The 23,309-nt window shown below is 46.8% G+C and overlaps 3 protein-coding genes across 14 annotated transcripts in view; 1 reads left to right on the plus strand and 2 right to left on the minus strand.

Annotated features, from left to right (window-relative positions):
- Positions 1 to 4,131, minus strand: part of LOC120947475 (tyrosine-protein kinase Src64B) — a 69,854-nt gene extending 65,723 nt beyond the window's left edge. Inside the window, exons 1-2 of one of the 3 annotated variants that reach the window (XM_040362834.2) lie at positions 4,001 to 4,131; positions 231 to 649 (exon numbers count right to left, since the gene is read on the minus strand). The gene's annotated coding sequence lies outside the window, so the exon portion shown is untranslated. Of the gene's footprint in view, positions 1 to 230; positions 650 to 3,877 lie in introns of all 3 variants that reach the window. The other 2 variants (XM_040362835.2, XM_040362836.2) reach the window with 2 other exon arrangements.
- Positions 4,132 to 6,363: 2,232 nt separating this feature from the next.
- LOC120953183 (histone deacetylase HDAC1) lies at positions 6,364 to 10,354 on the plus strand. Its single transcript, XM_040372923.2, has 5 exons — positions 6,364 to 6,698; positions 7,165 to 7,277; positions 7,351 to 7,468; positions 7,546 to 8,676; positions 8,783 to 10,354. The coding sequence occupies exons 1-5, from the start codon at positions 6,656 to 6,658 to the stop codon at positions 8,857 to 8,859; spliced, it is 1,482 nt and encodes a 493-aa protein (XP_040228857.1). The 5' UTR covers positions 6,364 to 6,655; the 3' UTR covers positions 8,860 to 10,354.
- Positions 10,355 to 10,453: 99 nt separating this feature from the next.
- The window catches only part of LOC120953181 (axotactin), a 46,129-nt gene continuing 33,273 nt past the window's right edge, over positions 10,454 to 23,309 (minus strand). For 7 of the 10 annotated variants that reach the window (XM_040372913.2, XM_040372916.2, XM_040372911.2 and 4 more), the window contains 14 exons: positions 21,083 to 21,367; positions 20,285 to 21,009; positions 18,544 to 19,409; positions 18,258 to 18,472; positions 17,790 to 18,189; positions 17,484 to 17,731; positions 16,983 to 17,414; positions 16,717 to 16,917; positions 14,920 to 15,531; positions 14,635 to 14,819; positions 14,115 to 14,405; positions 13,866 to 14,031; positions 13,557 to 13,795; positions 10,454 to 11,104 (listed from right to left, as the gene is read on the minus strand). In XM_040372913.2, the coding sequence (XP_040228847.2) occupies positions 10,586 to 11,104; positions 13,557 to 13,795; positions 13,866 to 14,031; positions 14,115 to 14,405; positions 14,635 to 14,819; positions 14,920 to 15,531; positions 16,717 to 16,917; positions 16,983 to 17,414; positions 17,484 to 17,731; positions 17,790 to 18,189; positions 18,258 to 18,472; positions 18,544 to 19,409; positions 20,285 to 21,009; positions 21,083 to 21,367 (5,384 nt within the window). In that variant the 3' untranslated portion in view covers positions 10,454 to 10,585. Of the gene's footprint in view, positions 11,105 to 11,344; positions 12,172 to 13,556; positions 13,796 to 13,865; positions 14,032 to 14,114; positions 14,406 to 14,634; positions 14,820 to 14,919; positions 15,532 to 16,716; positions 16,918 to 16,982; positions 17,415 to 17,483; positions 17,732 to 17,789; positions 18,190 to 18,257; positions 18,473 to 18,543; positions 19,410 to 20,284; positions 21,010 to 21,082; positions 21,368 to 23,309 lie in introns of those variants that run through there. The other 3 variants (XM_040372922.2, XM_040372921.2, XM_040372920.2) reach the window with 3 other exon arrangements.

Here is a 23,309-nt window from a genome sequence, read left to right on the forward strand (position 1 = left end):
TTTATACACTATTGATTAACCTTAAAAAGGCGCCACCCTTTCAAAATCCCCATGCAATGAGTAATATTTGCCGAAGATATTAAACCACAAACACATAAAACTAGCAAATATTTGCTAAACGATAGCGAGATAGTAGCAGCAAATCACGCATGACTCGCCCAAACATCTCAGAATTCGTCCAAAAATGACAATGACTAAGAATAAAAATAATAAATATCATTTTTGCTTACCTTTCTTTAAATTTTGTTGCAAAGATGCGGCCAACCGATCCGATAATCCAATTTCGTAGGAAAAACCTAACTCCACTTATCGAGAGAGTTTGATGATATGCAGCCCCGCTAGACTCCTCTCTTCCTCCACACGCTGGGTAAACCGTTCTACCGTGCAGCTCTTTAACTTTTCATCCAAACTCGGGCCAAAAATTCACCCACCTACACGCACCCACACACACAAGCGCACACACAAGCACAACTGAGACGACGTCTGAGCGCTCTTTTTTTTTTTTGAGGAAATTTTCCACACTCACTTCTATTTTATTTGCACAAAAACACACGCCACGCACACTCACACACCTTCAGAAATATAGTAACACGAATTTTGTACATATTTTCTCTTACTTTCCACTGCACTTCTGCACCACAACACTGCACTGTAGAAGAAAAGGAGCGGCAAAAGGATAGTAGTAAATTAACCAGTACCACATTAATGCAGGAAAAGCGAGACTGCACCAAGAAACGGCGAAACTGCAGCAACAGCACTTGAAGTTACTACAACTTAGCGGAGAATTTCCTCTGTACGCTTTGCGAGTAAACACCAAACAAGCAACAAAAAACAAGATATTGAATAAGGAAACTTATATTCTTTTTAACCAAATTCTTCCCACGTCTAGCAAAACTATTGCTATGGCCGGCAGGAGCATTACAAATTCTTGATCCTTCGTTCCACCCCGGTTTGAATGTGTAGTTGAAGGGTTTGAACATGCGGAATGTTGTTGTACCATGCAAAATTGGAAATTCTTTACTCTCTTTGCGCTGTGTTTAAAACATGAAGGGGAGAAGATAGTGAAATCAACTATGCAATACGACAAGGGGACTTAGACCGTTGGTACGACCCTAATATATAAATAGTTTTCCACACATTTCTTTTATTGTTTTTTCCACGATCAATGAATTATTTGAATAGAACGATTTCCTAGTTTTCTAAGCGATATTATTTAATTTGTATGTTAACGTACTTTCGGTAGCATACTTAACATGATTTAGCAACTAGAAACTATCTTTTTTTTATGTTAGGTCCTTCATCATAACTAAACCGTTTTTGCATAAATTGCGATAGAAGTCGACTCAATTATTCTTTTTTTGTATTATTTAAATTGATCGTTTAATCTTGTTACAATAACCGTAATTAATTTAACCGATATTAAGCAAATCAGCAATTCCTTGAATTTGTATGGCATACTTTTAATGAAGACTTTTAATGAATAATAAGAAAAAATACTGACTTCTCCAGTGACAAATTTTAAAATAACGTCCAAAACGGAAGGTTCTCTCCTGTCGCTGCCGAGAACCTCGTGGTATTTGTGAAGCATTGCGTTACTTCCTGTTTATATCCCTTCCCAGTGCCTTTCCTCCTCCATCTCCTCCATCACGGAAATGGGAATAATACACACACCCACAAATACAGTCAAAGAAACACCAACACTAGCGGCCAAACGCAGCACACAAAGCATACTTCCCCCCAAAACCTTCCAATCCCTAGCGCGCTCGTACTACTCCCGGAAGAGGTTGCAGTTGTATGGGTGTTGTTACACTTCCCTCCAACGGGGCTCATGCCCCCCCCCCCCCCCCCACCCCGTCTTACTCCCCGGCAGGCTTTTGATGAAGCGCCGCCGCCATGGCGCATTTATCGTCCTTTTCTTCCTTCGGTCGGAAAAGTGAGGGCACGTGATGGAGTGTGCGTGTGCGTGAGCGTGTCTTTGTGTGTTGTGTGGGGACACCGTTTGGGAATGTAGGGTATTGTTAGATTAAAAATTGTTTTTAAAAAATCCAAATATTGTTTCATTTTTCTAAATATTACGTCCATTCCTAACTCTCGTGAAAATTGTCAAGTGTGCAGAACAATGAAAATAGTTGCCGCCTGCTTTGATTCGCCACAGCCACACAGCCACACACACTCAAGCGCTAAAGGCCGGGGCCGCTTTGCCTTTTCCCGGTTGCTATTTGGGTGTTGCTTGGTGATGCTCTCATCATCGCCCAATATTGCTACACGCAGCAGCAGCAGCAGCAGCAGCAGCAGCAGCATAACAACATTACCCGACACGAGCACAAGCACGCACGCACGGACGCAAGCATGGTAAATACCGGGGCATTTGGATTTGCATGTTACAGAACGAGAAGGGAGTGAGAGAGGGAGAAGGAAAAATATGTGCCCTGTTTCTCTCCTCCCCTTTCCGGGTGGAGAACAAAACATCGAATGTGAAAAGCACGCACGAACTGCATTTTTACAGAGCAGTGCGCATAAAAATAGCCACTCAAGTGGTGTGTTTATAGATTGGACATTGTTCTATCAAACGGTGAGAATGGGCAATGAATAAAATTTTGGATTGCATTGAATTATCTGATTTTTTTGGCCTTAATTGTTAATTATAAAAAATCTATATAATAAGTTTCACAAATTTAAGAAAGCATAATAATCTATTCCCCATCAAATTTAATGTAAAAAAAATTGAAGCTAACTTTTAGAAAAAACAAAATATTTCAATTTTCAGTCACGATAACTTTCAGCCGTCTTTTCTTCCTTCCTCAAAAAAGAAAACCCTTCGCCCAACTTTTCTTCTGTGACGGCTGTCAACGGCAACTGTTGTCGGGTATGCGTTTGTTGCCCGACCACGCACACACACGCACACCGCGCTGCTTTGCCAGGAATCCCCGGGGTTCCCTGGCCTGAGCTAAGGAACCTCCTCCTGCTGCCGCCGCCACCCTCCGCCTGTTCGGTCCGTTGTGCCATGTTTGCTGCGTTTGTTTTGTTTTAAAACGCCCAGACGGTACGGCACATACATACTCGATACTCGCACACACCCACACACACATATGCACCGCCACCCATACATGCGCACCAGCAAACACGCCATTGCTTTGTGTGTTGTTCGTTTTTCACCGGAAAAGGAGGCATCTCTACCTTTCCCTTCTCGCCGAACAAGGATGCGCCTCTAGTGTGGCTGTGTGAGAGTGGTTGATGTGAGTTTAATTTTTGTCTTGTTTTAATTCTTTCGGCGTTTAAAAGCGAATGTAACGTTATAAAACTGCAATTGTTTCACTTTTAATCGATTTGCTGCTGCACTGCTGCACACACCCCCGAACAAAAAAACGGAGTACGCACACGCACTTATGCCTGTACAGAGTATGCTGTTTGGTACACGCACACTTTCGTACACACTTTACGCATCCGAAAAAGGATACCACCCGTGGTCCTGCGCGCACGCACTCACACAAGCGCTTTCTTGCCCGAAATTTGGCTTTGCCTTTGCCGTTCGCCGTTTGCTGTGTGTCGGTTGCTGCAGCAACGCCACACACATCCAACAGTCACGCGCACACACACACACAGACACGCACACAGTGACAGGGGGTAAATTAAACGATCAAATTAGAATCCTAATTTCGGTTCTTCCGTTTTCCTCGGTTCTCGTTCAATTGATTAGCGGAGGCCATTGCACCGATAAGACCGCTTCGTTACTTCGCCAGCAAAACAGTACACACTAAATACACTGAAACAGCGGCGGGGTAGTTTTTCCGGGGCAGTTTTTTCTTTCTTTGATTGCACCGAAAAAAAATTACCCCAACAAATCACCCTTTTTTTCAACTGCTACAGCTTAGCTTACACTCCATCTAGCCAATGCACTGGACCCCCGCACTGCGTGAGGCTAGCAAGGGAAACCCGCAGACGTACCGATTTCCTGTACGCTTTCTGTAAACTTTTATACTATTGAATCACAACTATTCACCATATTTTGTAGCGTTTTTCACTCAGCTATTGGGATTTTTCAAACAAAACACACCAACGCGAGCGATGGGCACGACACGGACAGAAACGTGCAAACACTTTCAACTCTGAATTCAGACTGATCCAAGAGCGAGAGCAGCTCGCACACGGTTACTCGCGACAACCCGTTGCGTAGCGAGAGAGGACTAAGCACCCAACGAACATTTTGAAGCGCACTGGCACAGTCCAGGTCGCAAGCGGGGATAAGTTGTTTCGAGTTGTTAGATAGTGCTAAAATGTATGTTTTTATTTAGTGACTCAAGTAAAACACAGGATGTTGCACCGAACACATCACAACTGTGGCTGCAATCGAATTTCCATCATGAAAATAAAGTTTAAAACTGTACTAAATGCATTCATGTTGTGCTAAAAATGCTAATGAAATTGACAATGACGGTCAGATAAGCCAGCTTAAGTAACGTCTAAATTACCTGACCAGAATAAAAAATTTAAATATCCCAAACAACTAAAATTATTTCAAAACGTAAAGGCCCCTTGACGACCAAAAAAAGCTTCCTCCAGCCTCCTCCAGATGCGCTAGTGAAAATCGAAATTGCACTACGGAGTACGATCAATGTAGCCCGGCCTTAACGAAATTCTAAATCTAAACATTTGTTTAACGCTAGTACTAAACTGATCAGATATTGGATAGTCAAGGACAGATTGGATAGTTCAAGCCAGTTTTTCTTAAAAGTGATCGCGCAAAATAGTATGGAAAAAAATATTTTGCATTAGTAAAAAGCGGTCAAAATTATACAGAGTGTGTGGTGATTTGCAAGTACAGAAACATCGATTTTAAACATAATGGCTGATGAGAGTTTTGTTCAGCTTCAATGCACATGAATTATACGTGTACAGTTAAAATTTAATAAAGTAGAAATACCGTGCGGCTAAACAGGATATCGCGAAATAAAATGCAGTGGAGCGCCGTTTATCCGGAATCATCGGGACTGTACCTCACTGGGATATGCGAATAACACGGATAATGAGTCACGGATAATGATATATATGATCACCAACTCCTGGTTAGGTTTCGGAAATTTTACATATTTTTTGATAAAAATAAACCAGTTTTTATTAACTTGTTTTAAATGTTTTTCCAATGAGAACATTTGAAATTTGCCATGAATTATAGTGTTTTTTTGTTAGGACAATATGCTCTTATAACCGCTTTTTCAAATATCCTCCTCATAACGCAATGTCACCTTTGTATTGAACTGTCATTTCTCAACAGCACGGATAAACCGAAAGCCGAATAAAAGGTACCCGTATAAACGGCGCTCCACTGTATTTAACAATTTGAAAGGGTTGGGAAAGATACAACATTCGCTCCGGAGAATCTTTGTAAGCGAAACATTCCCAAATGGAAAGAAAAGATGAACTGTCGACCGAAAATTAATGAAATGCTTGATATTGAAGTTCTTCAATGGATTTAGTTGCGTTTTTGCACACGTTATTAGCACATCACGTAGTTGCTGTGATGCGTTACTTGATAGATATTTCACCTGTTAAAAAGTTCTGAGTTAATTTTAATTTAAATCAAGTCGGTTCTACAGTTGCTTGAAAAATAGAATCGGATAAGTGGCACTTATCCAACAATTTTAACTAATCTAACAAATATTTTTCAATAATGTTTTATCAAACCATCGCAAACCCTGTAGGTTGATTATTTTTAGTTGCCATCAGATTTATTGCAAACCAACCAATCAGAATGACTCCATTAGGACTGTGATAGCAAAATAGACTATTTCCATTCATTATGATTGTTTCTGTAAAATAAATTACCTTTGCAAGTATAAATAAGAATCAAATGCTAGTTGAGCATGGCTAAAGCCTTTCTTAGGCAATTCTTGGAGTTTTTATATTGTTAAAAACGAGTTTTAGAGATTTTCCGTCAGTATTGCTGCAAGGTCTCAAACCAATATTTCATGTCAACCCTATTGGAAGTGTTAAGCAAATTAAGAATAACTGAATATAATTTTTAATTCCAAAATCGCACCTTCTGACCGCAGCCTTCTCAAGGGTTTGAACCGGCAAACACACAGCCGCGCACGACACGCTATTCAGCTGTACTTCGGAATTCCCTCTGTGGTTAGAAAGAGAAAACATTATCAAATGCTCATCCAACGACGAAAGTGAGAGCGAGGCATCTCCCTCTGTTGTTACCCCATTTCGCTCTCGCGCTAGCCAAACAGAGCGAGCGAGTGAGTGAGAAAAAAACAACGTCTTCACCCAAACATCGTATTCGCTCTCTCTCTCATTCTTCCCGATGACGTGGGGTTGCTGCGAGCGAATGAGTGCGGATCGGTGTGCTCTTTCTCTCGAATTAGTCTGAATTAAAACTCCAAAGTGTGTGCACGTACCGCGCCGTGTGCTTGCTGTGAGTTGATGTGTTTCGTTTTAAAATCCTTTTCACACGTGGAAAAAGATACGGTAGGGTAGTAATTTAAAGTGTAATCGCCAGTTCTACACACAGCCAGTTACCGATCTTTCGTGTGGCTGTAAAACGATACCCACAACGCCACAGCAACAATCCCCACGGACGGACGCACTGCCAATCGAGTTGACCAAGCCATCGTTTTCCGTCGAATAAAAGCGTAGCAAACAACAAAAAAACATGCAGTCACACAGCAAGAAACGCGTCTGCTACTACTACGACAGTGAGTAAAGTGATTTTCAGCGGCATTTTTCACACCCCGGTGACCACGGCGCCGCGGTGCAAGCGGACCGGTTCAATCGTTTTCAAAATTTACGACCACCGTCACCTAGCGAACACTTGCGCACAACCGTACTATAAACAGCCAGATGCTTTTGTGCGAGCGCGCGTCCGTGTGTATGCGTGCGATCGCCCGTAAAGCGGGCGGATGCGCGCGCGTGTGTATGTGTGAGCTGGTGTCGAGTTTTTGAGCGGCATCGCACTACGGTCGTCAAGATGGAGTGTTCGCTAGGTTACAGTGGTGCTAAATTTTGGAAACTGAAAAAAGCAAGCATCACCCTCCACATGCGGCGTAAAGCAATTAAAGCGAACTTCTAACCTCAAGAGGTTGTTGCTTGATAACAGAACAAAGAATGCTTGTTTTTTGCCATTTCGTTGAACTAATTGTGATATACTTCTGTACCTTGTAGGTGATATTGGCAATTACTACTATGGCCAGGGACATCCGATGAAGCCGCACCGCATACGTATGACGCACAACCTGCTGCTCAACTATGGCCTGTACCGGAAGATGGAAATTTATGTAAGCATCTTGTTTATAATGGTCTCGGACTGCAATAGACTTATTTGGCGTTCTTTTTACCTTCATCCCCCAGCGTCCACACAAGGCGACGGCGGACGAGATGACAAAGTTCCACTCGGACGATTACATCCGGTTCCTACGCTCGATCCGTCCGGACAACATGTCCGAGTACAACAAACACATGCAGCGATGTAAGTTTACAATGATTCCCCCCTGTAGAAGCTGAACACTCTAATTGAAATCGTTCCCCGCCCGCTCCTTCCCTCAGTCAACGTCGGTGAGGATTGTCCCGTGTTTGATGGGCTGTACGAGTTCTGCCAGCTGTCGGCGGGCGGATCGGTCGCGGCTGCGGTCAAGCTCAACAAGCAGGCGTCGGAAATCTGCATCAACTGGGGCGGCGGTTTGCATCACGCGAAAAAGTCGGAAGCGTCCGGGTTCTGCTACGTGAACGACATCGTGCTCGGCATACTGGAGCTGCTCAAGTACCACCAGCGCGTGCTGTACATCGACATCGACGTGCACCATGGGGACGGGGTGGAGGAAGCGTTCTACACGACCGATCGCGTCATGACGGTCAGCTTCCACAAGTACGGCGAGTACTTCCCCGGCACGGGCGACCTGCGCGACATTGGGGCCGGCCGGGGCAAGTACTACGCGGTCAACATTCCGCTGCGGGACGGCATGGACGACGAGTCGTACGATTCGATCTTCGTGCCGATCATCTCGAAGGTGATGGAAACGTTCCAGCCGTCGGCGGTGGTGCTGCAGTGCGGGGCGGACTCGCTGACCGGCGATCGGCTCGGCTGCTTCAACCTGACGGTCAAGGGGCACGGCAAGTGTGTGGAGTTCGTGAAGAAGTACAACCTGCCGTTCCTGATGGTGGGCGGTGGCGGCTACACGATCCGCAACGTGTCCCGCTGCTGGACGTACGAAACGTCGGTCGCGCTCGGGGTGGAGATCGCGAACGAGCTGCCGTACAACGACTACTTCGAGTACTTCGGGCCCGACTTTAAGCTGCACATCAGCCCGAGCAACATGTCGAACCAGAACACGACCGAGTATCTGGAGAAGATTAAGAACCGGCTGTTCGAGAATTTGCGCATGCTGCCCCACGCGCCGGGCGTACAGGTGCAGCCGATCCCGGAGGACGCGATCAACGACGAGTCGGAGGACGAGGATAAGGTGGACAAGGACGAGCGACTGCCGCAGCAGGACAAGGACAAGCGGATAGTGCCGGACAACGAGTTTTCTGACTCGGAGGACGAGGGCGAAGGGGGCCGAAGGGATAACCGGTCGTTCAAGGGTGGGCAGGGGGCAGGGCAGCAGCAGTCCCGTAAGCGGCCCCGCATAGAGAAAGACGGCAAGGCGGAGGAGGTGAAGGACGAGAAGGAGGCGAAAAGTAAGTTATTGGATTTCTTTTAAATCATTTTGAAGATCTTCCCTTTTTTGTGTGCTTGAATTAAATGGATAAATGTTATTAACGACGTTCTCTTCCCCCTTTCCAGTGGACACCAGCGGCGACAAGGAGGAAACCAAAACGACTGAGGAACCGGCCAAGAAGGAAACGACGGGCGTTGCATGATCCACGCTCTCCTCCTTTCGCAAGCAGCAGCAACCTCCGCCACCGTAATAACTCTACCGCCGTTCCCGTCTAACACTACTTTGACTTTCGGCGGTGGTGCAGTGTAGTTGTAAAGTACGGTTTAAGTTAAACGTTTGTTTTTTTGTTGTTGCATTTTTGCACTCGATGGCCCGGTACAGGAGGAAGGTGCGAAATCCTGTGGATTCTCAGCACACATCGTGTTTGCGCGTGAATGGCGTGATGGTGGGGATGTAGTTTATTTGTTTAACTAAACTTCGGAATATTTTTTAACGCGTTTTTTGGGAGGGCGATAAGTGGTGTGATCGAATAAGCGAAACAACGGGAAAAGCTTACAAACCAATACAAAATCAGAATGGGGGGAGCATGAGTGTCGAATGCAATTATACTCTACTGATCTCAGGAAGGACGATAGAAACAACAGGAAGAAAAAAAAATCATAGGCAACAAACCCTTGTAAACAGATACAAAAGATGAAAAAGGAAGCTACAACTCTCCATTTCAAAGAAACGATTTTTTCCTTCCTAAAATCCCACAAATCGTGACACAAACAGCAACAAACTAACTCATTAGAGAAGGTGAAGACACTACAAAACCAGTTAGGATGCAAAAACCAATTAGAATCGGCCGCAGGCAGGGGAATGCACAGGGTAAAGGATAGCACAATTAATCTCAATAGCTGGCCGTAAGTGATGCACAGACAAGTTTTATTTTTTTTTTTACATTCTTTAATTGATATCCTGTAATTTATACATCAAACCTTGTTTTCGTTAGCTCGTTTTTGCATTAAAGGAATAAGCTCTTTTCCTTGCAGTGGAAGAAGAACGCTTTCAAAATATCCGGACAAAAGCACGTGGTACAACACAATTCAAGATTTATTTTAATTCGCTACTCTCAAGGTGTACGCTATTTGACGCTCGTTGGTACTCGCTATTCTTCAAATTGTACATTAGGATAATGCACGAGAAGAAAGTAACGAAACTTGGAAACATATTTAAACTACAAACCAACAAACGGAAGAGACAGGGGAGGGAGCAAAAGAAGGCAGATTCGCATTGCGAAGAATCCACGTATCATATACTATATGGTAAGGCCCAGGAGGGCAGTCAGTGTAAGCTGCCACACATCAACTAAAGGAATTTGAGCACAGGGTTCCGACATGAATTAAAAAAACCCGATAACGATACAAAAAAAACAAAAAAAACAAACACACTTTAGCATATTAGGATATACAAAAAAACCAATTGTCAGACTTATGGCGAAAAGGCGTAGAAAGAGCTATGTGAACTGTGTGTGGGTGTGTATAGCGTGTAAACACTAAGAAATTGTGACAAGAAGCCGCCGTCGACGCGGGGTCCTACTTGTTGCAAAGGAAGAGGAAGTATTACCAAGTAAATACGCAAAGAGACACAGAGCAGGGGAGACGAAGAGTACACATACCGACATACACGCGAATTTGCGAACTTTCCAAACTCAACCATCATTGTATTTATTTCTTTTTATTTTTACAGTGAAAGAAAATCAAGCGCCATCAAATTTCGGATATTTTATGGTTTTAAAGCATTGAACATTGAGCTGGTGAATTTTGTCATTAATTTATTCGATTTATTTTTCTCTTTTCTTCCCTCATTTTCACGACTAACTTTTGGCGTAGAAGACGGAGGGCGCCACCGCCCGCGTCATTGGCCCATTGTCATGAGCGCTACCACTAATCTAAGGACAGGATCGAATTGAGGCTAGTAACGCTATCGCCCTGACTAGAAGCGACCGAGCTGCGCTTGGCAAGATCGTACCGCGGTCCACCGAGGTAGCTGATCGGGTTGGCGTACTGGCGCCGGTCGGGGCCGAGATAGATCGGCGCCTGCTTCCGGTACTTGAGGCGCAGCGAGGGCTTCGGCTTTAGAGGCGGCTCTCCGTCCCTTCCGGGCTGCTCTGCTCCGGCTGCGGCGGCACCTGCAAGATCGAGCTGACAAGCGTGAGTAGAAGACGCCGGGGGGATGACCACTCCATCAGCAGCATCGACAGCTGGAACAGTAGTAGCACCATCGGCAGAAGCATTACTTGCAAGCAGTTTCACCACTACCGCCTCGTCCGGTGGCGGCCCGGCGTAAGCGAAGGAAGATGATGATGGTGCTACATTGCGATCCGGGTTGCGGACTACTACCCTTGGCGGCGGCGTTGGCGACAGTGTGGTCTGCTGTGTGCGGTGTAGTACTACTCCACCATCCTAGAGCAAGGTGTGCGAGCACATATGAGCGAGAATGAGAAGTGTGCGTGTGTGGCGTACGCAAAGCGAGCGAAGGGGGGGAGGCATGAATAGTGGAGACGTATGCGGCGATTGAGGGACACACTACACCGTGTACAGTGCAACAACGGAGAAAAGGGACACTCGTTTTTAGTTACATTGAATCTTTAAAAAAAGGGTCGTAGAGTGCTTTACTGTAGAGAAGACAGGAACGAGGAGAAGTCGATTTATCAAATTACTTTATTTACGCAGTCAGAAGGAGTCGCCTAGTTGGCTGTTTTAGGTAGCTAGGGTTGAGATAGAGAGAGAGAGAGAGAGGATAAAAAATGGTTGGATAGGCCTAAATCCTTTTTACAGTGAGAACAGTGAGAACTTTACAATTGCGCACGCGTTACCTTATAAATCGACCATCGACGTGTGACACTTAAGGGTACAAACGAGAGATAGACACAGTTTGGGAATGTCCTAGCTCGTTGTCCAGTTGCCTACCACCCATTGTATACAAACACACTCACACACACAACATACACATAGAGAGCCGTGTACCGTTCGCCGGCGCAAGCACAGCGCAGCACATCCAACACAGATACAGTAATGCCCAGTAATGACCGCGCGCACATTCCAACACGCACAAATTAAATCACACAAACGTACACCCACACATACATTCACACACAGCACACAAACATACAGATAAAATAGAGGAGTTGTTGAGGAGGTGGATCGTAAAAAGGGAGCTACGCCGGCGATTCGGGCGTTTCGTCGATTTTGAACGGCAACGGGTTGGCGCTAATCAGTGCGGGCGGTGGCGGCGGGCCCCAGGACACTTGCCGTGGGCCGCGCGACCGCAGCCCATTGGTGAGCGGTGTCGATGTCATCATGGCGACCGGCAGCGGTCCAACAGCGCCGGTGGTGGCCGTTGGCGTTGCCGGTCCATCCGCCAGGAGCGATTCGGGCGGTTGCGTTAGGATCAGCTTGGGCGGTGTTTTCCTCGCGTTTGGTGGGTGAGAATTGGTGATGATGGTGTTTTTGGCAAAGCTTACTTTCACCTGTTGAAGACACAACGGGGTAGGGTGGGGTGGGGAAAGAAGAGAGATACGAGGAAACAGAGAGATAGAAAATGGAACAAGGACACAGCAAAAAAGGGGCGGCATTAGTTTCTGGCTAGGGAGACCTGGTTAGGTGCGTTTCAGTTCGGGGGGGAACGGTTGGGTGGGGGTTGGTGTTGGTGGTGGTGGTGGTAGCAAATGAAACAGTTAATCTTGGGGTCTCTTTGCTCTTGCTACGATTGAGGCAATTTGCCATTTTAACCATCAATTACATTAATTAATTAATTAAATAATTAATACCTTTTCATTTGCCTTTTTCCCACCTTTACACCAGATGCACTCTCTCGCTCTCATGCACATACCAACGTAAACGTTCCACCGGACAGCACATATCGACAAGAGAAGACATGTGTTTGTTAACCTGTTATAAAAACGAACAACCAGGCGTGGTGGCCCTCTCATGCAGCCATGCAACATTCCGTTAGAGAAAGGTCTGGAGCAACACCAAAATGAAACACACTGCACATGCACACGTGTGGTACACACCGAAACAACACAACAAAACACCAACCAACAAATTTGTTTGAGGTAAATTAATCGTCCAATATTTCGTGTTTCCTTATTCCATTTTTTTTAATCATTGCAACATCTCTGACACAAAGTTTTTATTTTTCACTTCCAGCGAGACACACACACATACACAACGCTACTGATACGGGACTAGAAATAACACGCAGAAAAGGGGAACACTTAGCATGCAAAGGCAAACGCGGCCAAACGCGTGGGGCGTTTGGTGGTAACGAATGAATAAATAAGGTAAATCGCCTACCCCCCCCCCCCCCCCCTCCCACGTGTGCTCTACGGCTACGGTACTCTCTACTACACACCAGCTTCCCGGTGCGCTTACCTAAGGGGAGAGGGTGCGGTTTGGTGTTTCATACACGCATACACATACTGCTAGAACGTTGTTAGTTGCTGTGTGTAGAGGGCGTGCAGATTGTTAGTAGTGTGTTGTGAGGGCTTTAAGCTTACGAAAGGGAGGTCATAAAGGGAATTGGGAGTCATAACGGGGAAAGGGGTAGGCCTAAAATTCCGAAAAAAAAAACTGGTGGACTTTTCAAGGAGGTGTTGGTTTTTTAGACTAAATTTTGATGGAAATGTGTACTGATGAGAGGAACGGGATGGGACAAACACAGGAAACCTCCAAATTGCTTCTTTTTTTTTTTTTTAACTGCTGCGTGCAGCACATGCATGCACATGCACATTACGTGGATGTTTTAGACACGAAACTCATCGCTAGGATGCAGCTGCAGGTCGCCAAGGTCGAGCCTGTTAAGCGTAACCTCGCTGATCGAGCTGAGCGGGGCGAGCGCCTGTATGCTTACCGGGTTGTCGGTTAGCTCGCTGTCCTCCTCGTGCCCGTCGGACGGATCGTCCAGATCGGTCACGCGGTGGTGGTGGTGGTGATTACCGTTGGCGATACGGGCACGTGGACCGTCCACCCCGTTGCTTTCGCCGTGACGCGACTGTTGCTCCGTAGGATGCTGTGCGGACTTTAGCAGCGCTTCGTTCTCTTCCGCTGCAAGCGATTCCCACTGCAGCTCGTGGTCGAGCAGTTGGCTGTCTGTTAGTGTAAGAGCAAGTGAGAGAGGTTAGGAGCGTTTACAACAACGCAAAACCCCTCGCGTACTTACCACGAATGCCACCAGTTTCGGCTGTACCGTTGCTTTGCGTAGGACTTTCCACCGGGGCTGCGGCTACTGTTGCTACTGGCTTTTCCGACGCCGCCGTCACGCTGCCATTCTTCAGTATGCCCACCAACGGTTTCGCTCCATTGTCCTTCTTCTCATCGCTCGGGATCTGGGAAATGGAAAATCGGCAGAGCCGCCCGGGGTTAATTAAAAAATCATCCATAACCAATGCTCGCACTCTTTCTCGCTAACCGATTTGTACGAAAATCCCTTCACGTTCGTGGTGGACGTTTCGATCTGCATTTTGGCCGCCTGCTCCTTGCTCCAGATGATGTCCTCGTCCGTCTGGCGCTCGATGCGCTTGCGGTACTCCCGGTCCGACCGGTACACCTCGATCAGGCAGCACACCACGATGATGACGAAGATGGCGGTGAGCGTGATGAACACGACCTGCGTTTTTTCCTCCTTGGTCGACGGATCAAAGTAGACCGCTTTGTACGGTAGGCGCGTCGGTGCATCGACCACCCAGTTCTTGTCGATAACCTGCGTGTGATGGAGAGAGAGAGAAAAAACGCAATCATACACAGGATATTGAGTGCTCGTGATGGGGTTTTTCGGTGGTGGGACGAAAAACAGCCACCAAACGCTACTTGCTTACACAAACAGCCGCCGTGACTCTGTGATTCGACAGCCCGAAAGCTTATCTTGTTATTTGTTCTTTTTCTTTTTCCTTTTTTTCAGCTATCAAAAGTCATGTGCTCCCAAAACCTACCGAAGTCATGTTGAGTGCCGGCTCGTTGAAGGGCGTCAGCTTCTGGATGACATCGAACTGCTTGCACTGGGCCGACCGTACGCCCTGCGAGTTGATCACGGTAATGGTTTCCGCCTCGCTCTTCGTGAACAGCATGTACTCCTCCAGCGGTTTCATCGTTTCATTATTGACCTGGATGAAGATATCTACCGAACAAAACGAAACGCACCAGACGCCACACGCGGGATTAGATGCCGATGCAGATTTGCAATTTTCCACACAAACGAAACTCGCACTACTACTCACTCGACAGGCAACCGTCGTAGCTTTTGTACACGGCAAAGCGCGGATCGGTCGTATTAACGCCCCCGATCTGGACGTGATTGGCACCCGGGTCCGGCACCGGCACGAGCGGTTTGTTCGCCACCGCCCGTATCGGTATCTGCACCCGGTCGACGAGCAGCGACGCTTCGTCGCCGTGCCGCGTGTAGTACACCGAGTGGCGCGCATCGTCCATAAAGTTGCCCTCGATGCGGGCCGCGTACGTGGCGCCCTCCCGGTCCTCCTCGATGTACAGATGGTTTTCCGCGGTGATGGCCACCATCAGGTAGTAGCTGCGGTCGTTGCGCGACTGCAGCAACAGCATCACCCGATTCGCCCGCCGCATATCGTTGCTCGAGAAGGCGAGCTGCAGCCGGACCGAGCCGACGGTGTCGGCCAGCGCAAGGCGGCGCAGCAGCGTCGCCTCCCCGCTAAAGCTGGCCCCCTTCTCCTCCGAGCAGAACTCGCCGAGGAAGCTGGTGTGCTCGCAGTTGCAGGTGCTCTCCTGCCGCACAAAGTTCTCCGTACAGATGCCACCGTTTTTGCACGGCTCCGCGTCACACTTCATCTGGCAGCCGTTCAGCACACCGTCGGTTACTGTGAAAAGGACGAACAAGCAAACAGCAGGTGAGTGGATGAATGACTTTTTTTATGTATTTTTCCTGGAATCGTGCAAGGATATCGTTCCACCCGGTGCACCGGGAGGAAATTGCTTTTTAGGAAAAGGATAATGGCATTACGCTGGCCGAATGCTGCCAGATTTCGTAACACCATAGCCACAGAACAAGATAAAAAGCGTTTGTTTTTGCAAATTTTAACTACGAAAGTAACATTATTTTATGGTAAAACGGGGCAAACTGGACACCATTCTTATTCATTGGACAGAAATTCTTTTATTTCCTTTGCAAAGTTTCATGAATTTTCCCAAAATTATTACCTAATATTTAGCTGCAAATTGATATTATTTTTTACCAGGTTGCAAATTAAGATTGAATAAATGTTTAAAAAATGGATGGAAGTTTGTGGGTTAAGCAAAAGAAATGCTAGGAATAAAAAAAAACACTTCAAACTGTTTTCGTCTCTATTACAGGGTTTTCCGAGTCTGTATCGAATGTCTACAACATTTTTCATTGCTTGCGAAAAGTGTTTCAACAGCTGTCAAATGTTTTATTTGCATCACATTAATGTTTCAGTTCTGCCACATGATTTTCAACGCGTTTCAAGCTGGATTGAGTGTGACAGGTCTTTGTGGTGTGTTGAAAATCGTGTGTATGAACTGAAATTTTATGTTGATGCAAATACCTCATTTGACATCTGTTGAAAAACATCTTGTAGGTGGTGAATAATTATGTTTACATTCGAAAGAGGCTTGTAACTTACAGGGTTTCCCACGATTTATTGGTCAGCTCCCATAACTTTTTGGGCTCATCTCAAGATTTATTCATCGTATCCCATAGATTTTTGCTTCGTTCCCATAATTTGTTGGTATCATCCGATTGGATATCAATACAATTGGACCAAAAAAATCTGAGAAACGACTAAAAAATCGTGGGAATGTACCAAAAAAATATGGGAACCAACCAAAAATTAATGGGAACCAACCAATCAATAGTGGCAAACATCGTCATTTATTTTTTAATTTTTGGGTATTAATTGGTTGATCAGAAACTTTTAATAATTTCAGTTCATAGTAAAACCAAAGAATAATGTAAAAATAAATATGTAAAGTTCAATAGCAAGCCCAGTTTGCCCCATGCTCCCTTACGCCAATCAAGAACTCACCGTGTGCATTGTTTTGGGTGGCCATTTCACGCAGCGAGATAAGGTTCTCCCCAATTTTAAGTCCCCGAATGCAACCGATGTACCCTTCCAGCTCCGTCGTGTCTTGATTGGGGCGCAGCAGGTTGGCCGGATCGTAGCCACCGATGTTGAACTGGAAGTACTCGGTCGGTGGTGCCGGTGGACGATGTGGAGACAGTACCTCTGCAAATGGAAAGTCACTGTTAAGTCATGTTTTGCCACTCACTTCAAGCAAGCATTCTTCCTACCAAGCTCCGGATTGGTCCACGGTTTGTTGGAGTACTCGTCGAGCAGGAGGAAGCCACGCTCCACCGTCACGTTCTTCTCATTCACGTACAGCGTGGTGTTCGTTTCCGTGCGTATTACCGCCACCTGAATGCTTCGCGCATTGTTTAGCTCGCTGTGCTCGATCGTTAGGTTCACGATATCGCTGCCATAGTTGTACAGATACACCATCTCACTTTGGTCGGTCAGGTACAGGTGGATGAAATTGTTATAGTGATCGTTTGCGTACAGTACGAACGCGTGCCTATCGTACGTGCGCAGGTTTACCAGCAGGGAGGAGTTCAGGATGGCGCGCAGCTTTTCCCGTTCATCGCGCATATCCTCTGGGTCGGACAGGTAGTTGCGCTTCAGATAAGATTCACGACTGATGAACGTTAGCGCATCTTCGTTGATGTCTGAAACCAAAAAAAGAAGGTTTTAGGTGTAGAGGATCACTCTTGCTTTTGATCTTTCTCGCCACCTACTTGTCTCACAGTGCTGTCCCAGATGAGCCCACCGGTTCTGGCAGACGCACTCGAACGTACTCCACAGCTCTCGGCAGTAGGCACCGTTCTTGCAAGGATTCGGCACACAGGATGGCTTACAGTCTTTAATGATTTCCGACAGATGTACCGACATGAAGCTGTAGATGTCGAGGATCTCTCCGTTCACGACCAGCCCGCGGAAGCAACCGATGAGACCTTGCTTAACGGTGTACTTCTTAGAGATTTCCCTGGAGAAAGACATAATGAATTATCTTCTTGCTATGTTTGGAGCCTGTTACTACGTACGTTGGAGCTCCTCCAATAAACATGCTGCCCTCGAACGGTCCAAACTCTTCCTCCGGCTGCAGATCTACCATGCGCGTGTCGGTGTTGATCATAAACCGCACATGATGCTCGTTGTAATCGATCCAGATCTTGTGCCACTCGCCACCGTTCAGCTTCCGGTTAGTGTCGATCACCAGCGTCTTCGGTGTGCCAGTGTTGAGCGTAAAGTTAAACGTCAGCTGGTAGTCACCGGTCAACGCCACCATGAACGATGGGTAGTTGGACCGAATCGGTGGCTGGAAGAGCAGAATAGCCTTTTCGCCGGTCGTGCGGAAGGAGAACGCAATGTCACCCTTGCGCCATCCGGGCACCTCAATGTACGACTGCGAGGTGGTGAATGTGACGACATACTTTTGGGTATCTATGCACGAGAGCAAGCATTAGAGCATCAAGGCAAGGGGAGATTGAGTTTGAAATGTAACATCTTACTTGTTTCCACACATTCCAGTGGTCCGAGTGTGACCCGACCTTGTGACTCCTCGTCAAGGTTTTTCTGCTGCAGGAAGTACATCTGCGTAATGCCGAGATTCGGTGGCTCCTTGTAGTACCCTTCGTCCGACAGCCAGCGGTTGAGATTGGCATCGCAGTTGCAGGAATGGTTCAAATCCTCACAATTCTTCCCTATCGCACACGGGCATGTACCTCTGTGAAGATGGCAAATGGTAGCATTTTCAATTACGATCATGAGATGAGTGTTACCTGCTGATTTTGTTACCTTTTAACCTCTCCAAGCGAATCCACCGTGTTGTTATTGCTGGACGACTTAAACCACGTGGACGAATGCAGCTCCAGCGGTGCCTTGATGCAATCGTACTTAATGTACTGCGTGCAGTACAGCGAATGCGAGATCAGCTCCTGCAGCATCTCCGCACTAAACTCCCGGTACTGTATGTTAAAGCTAAAGTCCTCATCCGTCGCCGACCGCACATCGACCTGCGACGGCAGGTTGTGCTCCACGATCGTTTTGGTCGCGTTTGCCAAACTCTGAAAGTCACACTTGACCCTTGCCGGCGGAAACACCCCATTACCGTCAATGTCAATCGAGTAAACGTCCGACTTGGAGTACCCGAGCAACGCCAACTCCTCACAAGTCTTGCGGAACTTGGTAAAATGGCAGTTCTTGCCAATGTAGCCCGTGTCCTTGCAATCACAGATGATACCGTCATCCTTTACCGCACACTTGCCACCATGCTCGCAGGTGTTGGGTTTCTTGCACGGATCCACATACTTGCAGTTGTCGAGCGAGACATCGCCCACCACCCGCTCACTTTTCACCAGATAGCGTGGCTCAATTTCGACACCATTGATTTTGAGATCCCGCAAACAGCCGACCAGACCGGATGCGGCCGCTTTCAAGCTGCTGCCGATGATGAGCTTATCGCCAATGTTGAAGGAAAGTCCGTACATCTGCGTGACCGAGTGGCGATAGTCTACGACGAACTTGATGTCGTTCCGCTCGTACGTCAGCTGAATCGAGTGCCAGGAGGTTGGGTTTTCGATGCGAATGTACGTCGTGTGGGTGATGTTGCTTTTCACGTCCGGGCAGAGATCGAAGCTGAGCCGGTCGGTGGCTAAACGGAGCTGTGGAGGGAGAGTGTATTTAATATTATATTATACTCTGTGAGTGCAGGTTGTAATGTCTTCATTATTGGCACCATTATAGGGATCATTTTTCCACACAACGGGCCCTAAATGTCGCCCCTAAAATGCTTTCTTTTGAGCAAACAAAGCCAAACGTTCAACGGAAAAAGGATTAAAGCTTACCGACATGGTAGATATTAAAAAACTTTCTTCCCCCAAAAATCAAAACTCTTTTACCTTTGGCCTGCCATGGAAGGTTTCGGTTACCACCCACGGCGATGCCAAAGAGGCAAGAAAGGTGACACTTTTGCCGGAATGGTGTTGGTTTGGTTGCTGGTATAAAGATACCCATCCGTAGCAACATTTGCCACCCCGAACCCGAGACGTTACCAATTCTTGGTAGTGTGCTGTGTGCTTGGAAGCTTCAGGCAAAAGCAACAAACCACCCGGAATCAGAGGCCCCCTGGTATGCGAGATTATCACATGCAATCATGCGTGTGAGTGTGATGTCCGGATCATCTTACCGCAATACCGCAAGGTTGGGTGCTCTGCTCCGCACAGGGGGAAAAATGGCAAATTCCATTTTTCCACACACCGTTTTTGGGTAACTCGGTGAACAGATCTCCCTTTATCGCAACCTCCCTCTCGGTCCCGCGTGTTTTTGCAATTTGTGAGATTCCTTCCTAGGAAGAAGCGAAGAACCGACCCTAAATTCCGACCCCCCTTTTGCCAGTAGAAAGCTGTGTGTTTGTGGTTTGGCGTGTTTGTGGCTGAATGGTTGAATTTCGTTCAATTTCTTACTCCCAAAAAGCTGAGTGGGGACATTTAGTTGTTGGTTTTATCGCTCCTTTCCTTTCCCTCCCTCGAAAGCTTACCTCCCAAAATCCGTTTCCTTCGCTCGTCTTCACCTCACTGTACGCGAGGACGGCGGTCGCCTTGCTGCTCTTGAAGTCGAACTTGAGCGACAGCGTGTCGGGATTGTTCATCGGCCACCAGATGTGGGATTTGGCGTACGAGAAGGTGATCGGTATCACCTCCACGTTCGCCTCGTAGAACTCCTCCTGCAGCACGCCGATATAGTGCACCTTCGGGTTGCCCTTCTTCAGCTCGAACAGCACCGACACGTCGTTGTAGAAGACGTACTTGAGCGAGCCGACAAAGTTGTTGCTCGAGGCAAGGCCCTTCCGCTTGCTCAGGTTCGGACCGCCGCCGAAGTAAATCTCCGGATCGAACAGCAGGTTGTGGATCGGTCCGAGCAGGTCCAGGATGCGCACGTGATCGTCCAGGATGGCGATCACCTTGTCGTGCTCGTGCAGTATGGTGAGATTGTGCCAGTAGTGGCGGGTTAGATCTTGGCCGAGCGTTGCGCTCATAACACCATCGCCAAAGTCCATCTCAATGTAGGCGGAGTGGTTCTTGATGGAGGCAGCAATGTACTGCGGCTTCAGGGATTCACCACTCGCGTAGAACAGAGCCGAATCGTCGTAGTTTGTCTTGAACATCATGCTGATGCGGGTGATGGGCGAGTGCACCCGATCCTTCCAGTCGTAGATGCGGTAGGACACGTAGCTCGAACCTCGCAGCGTTAATACAGTTGCGGCTGAAAAGTTTGCAACGAGTTTTGTGTTAGTTTTGTGCTTTCGAAGTTAGCTTCTCAGCTCCCCGACACTCACTGTAGATGTCGCAGTGTTCGCCCTCGTACTTGGTGCCGAAGCAGTCGCACGAGATGTCATAGTAGTGATTGATGCAGCGCGACCCGGTAAAGCAGAGATTCTGCCGCGAGTGGCACTTGTTCCGGCAACCCTCCTTGACGTTCTCGTGCTTGGTCGCGATCAGGGGCGTTATCGGGAGCAGGTCCGAGGCGGCCTTGCCCGAGCTGAGCACCACGTTCCGGATGCAGCCGACAAACGACTCAATTATGTACTTCACACCGTGCAGCTTCTCTTCCGAGCTGAGTCCTGTCGGGCATGAGAGACAGAAAGAAAAAGATGGGTTCCTTGTTTGAGTGTACCTCGAGATTCTTATCTTGACAGTAATAGAACGGGGGAGGGGTCTCCGTGGATGATAAATAGATCAGTGTGTCAAAAGTTCAATTTCTGCTTGGCGTGTCGTGTAATGAAGAAGAGCGTACAAATTGGAACACAGCGCAGAAATCAATTCGCGTTGAGAATTTGGGGGCGTTCTGAGTGATTTGTTTCTACACTAAGACACTAATGAATTTAAGCAGTATTAACGTTTTCCACTTAAAACTGGGAACACTTGCTTTTGTGAGCATTTCGTGAGCATGGTGTGGGCTAAAATCCCAGTTTTGCTAAAATCCCTGCTTCACCCCCAAGGCAAGCGACTTCCAAGCGGCTACGCATGAAAATCGGGCGGAAAAAGCCCCGATTGACAAATCGGTTTGGAACGGTACGGACGAAGTAAGGCAATTGCGCCGCCGACAAGCAGCACTTTTGCCAATTCACACACGAGCGCGCACCCTAAACACATCATTACACAAGCCACAAATCATTTGTACACGGCGGCGATGGCAAACGGCCAAGGCCGGCGGAAAGTCTTTCCAGCTGCGTGCTTTCGTCCCATTCCCCTATATCCTAATCACAGCTCATTTATCGTTCGGCCTGGCGTGAAAATCGTATCAATGTTTTGCTCTGTGCGCTTCGCCGGCCGACATTGGTCGACAAAGTTTTTGCACCAAACAGTACACACACACACACTACCAGCCGGACTCGGAGCCAGTACGGACTTGAAATAGAGAGAATGTTCCCTGGCGCATGATTTTCATCGCCACCCATAACACAACATAACCGTCACCATCAATCTTATCGAAGATTAAGGGCGCCGTTTTCTCGGGAAAGGCTCTCGCCCATCTCGGCGGCCGCTTTCCGTACGGTGTTCCCGTTTTTGGGAATGACAAGGTTGTGTTTTGGTGGGTGGATGGAGTGTGCGACATAAACCCTTGTACTCCTCAACAAGCTTCTGATGGTTCCCGGGTTCTCCCTTTGCGATTTTGCGATAGGCTTATCCGATTGCGAGAAGTAAACCGAGAAGAAATGAATGGAGGGTTTCGGTGGTGGTGGTGATGGCGGCTGGTTCCGGCCGAGATGGATGAGCCGATGAAGGTTGTCGAGCATGCTAAAGGCTTTTCGGCTACTGTGGCACACTGAGTGAGTGTTCCAGATGGGGGTTTTAGCTGATGTAACGCTGGTGTCTTTTCGAATTGTGTCTCGATAAAGAATGGGAATAGAAATATTGTTCTACTTAAAGGGAAGGCAATGGGTATATTGGGTTGCCTTAAACGAATCTCGGACGACGATTTGGGCGAAATAAAAAATGAAGTTAAAAACGTTGAAAGACAACATGCTCTATTCCTTTGTGGTGCTTGGCGGTGTGTTAAAGCTTATATTTGCGTATTAATTTTATACTACTTCTATGCTTTTGCTCATTTTACACGCTCAACTTAAAATCGCTTCAGAAAGTTACAAATTCTAAGAAGCGACAATTTTGAACTTTTTTGAAGAACTGTGTGATTTATAAACTTACATATCTCTAAATCAGTATTCCATATTCGGCATCCGCTTTGTTATAGGGATACTTTGAAATAGAATGCTTCGCTGACAGTTCAATTTAATAGCCGTAATATGTATAAAAAATGTAGTTTTCATAACAAAACTTCCAAACAAGGTAAAATGTATATAGAAACGTTAAATTGTGAAACATTTTGCATATTTCCAGGCGTATTTGAATGATATGCTTTAAAACACTTCACATGTGGTTGTAATTGCATAAATTTAGGCGTTTTTATATGCATTCATCTGTTTAAAAAGTATTTTAAGATATCATACATTTGAGAGATTTCATTGATAATATCTTAATTGTTGTTTGCTAACGAATTAAAGA

This window comes from Anopheles coluzzii, chromosome 2 (genome assembly GCF_943734685.1).
Source record: "Anopheles coluzzii chromosome 2, AcolN3, whole genome shotgun sequence".
Taxonomy (NCBI): Eukaryota; Metazoa; Arthropoda; class Insecta; order Diptera; family Culicidae; genus Anopheles; species Anopheles coluzzii.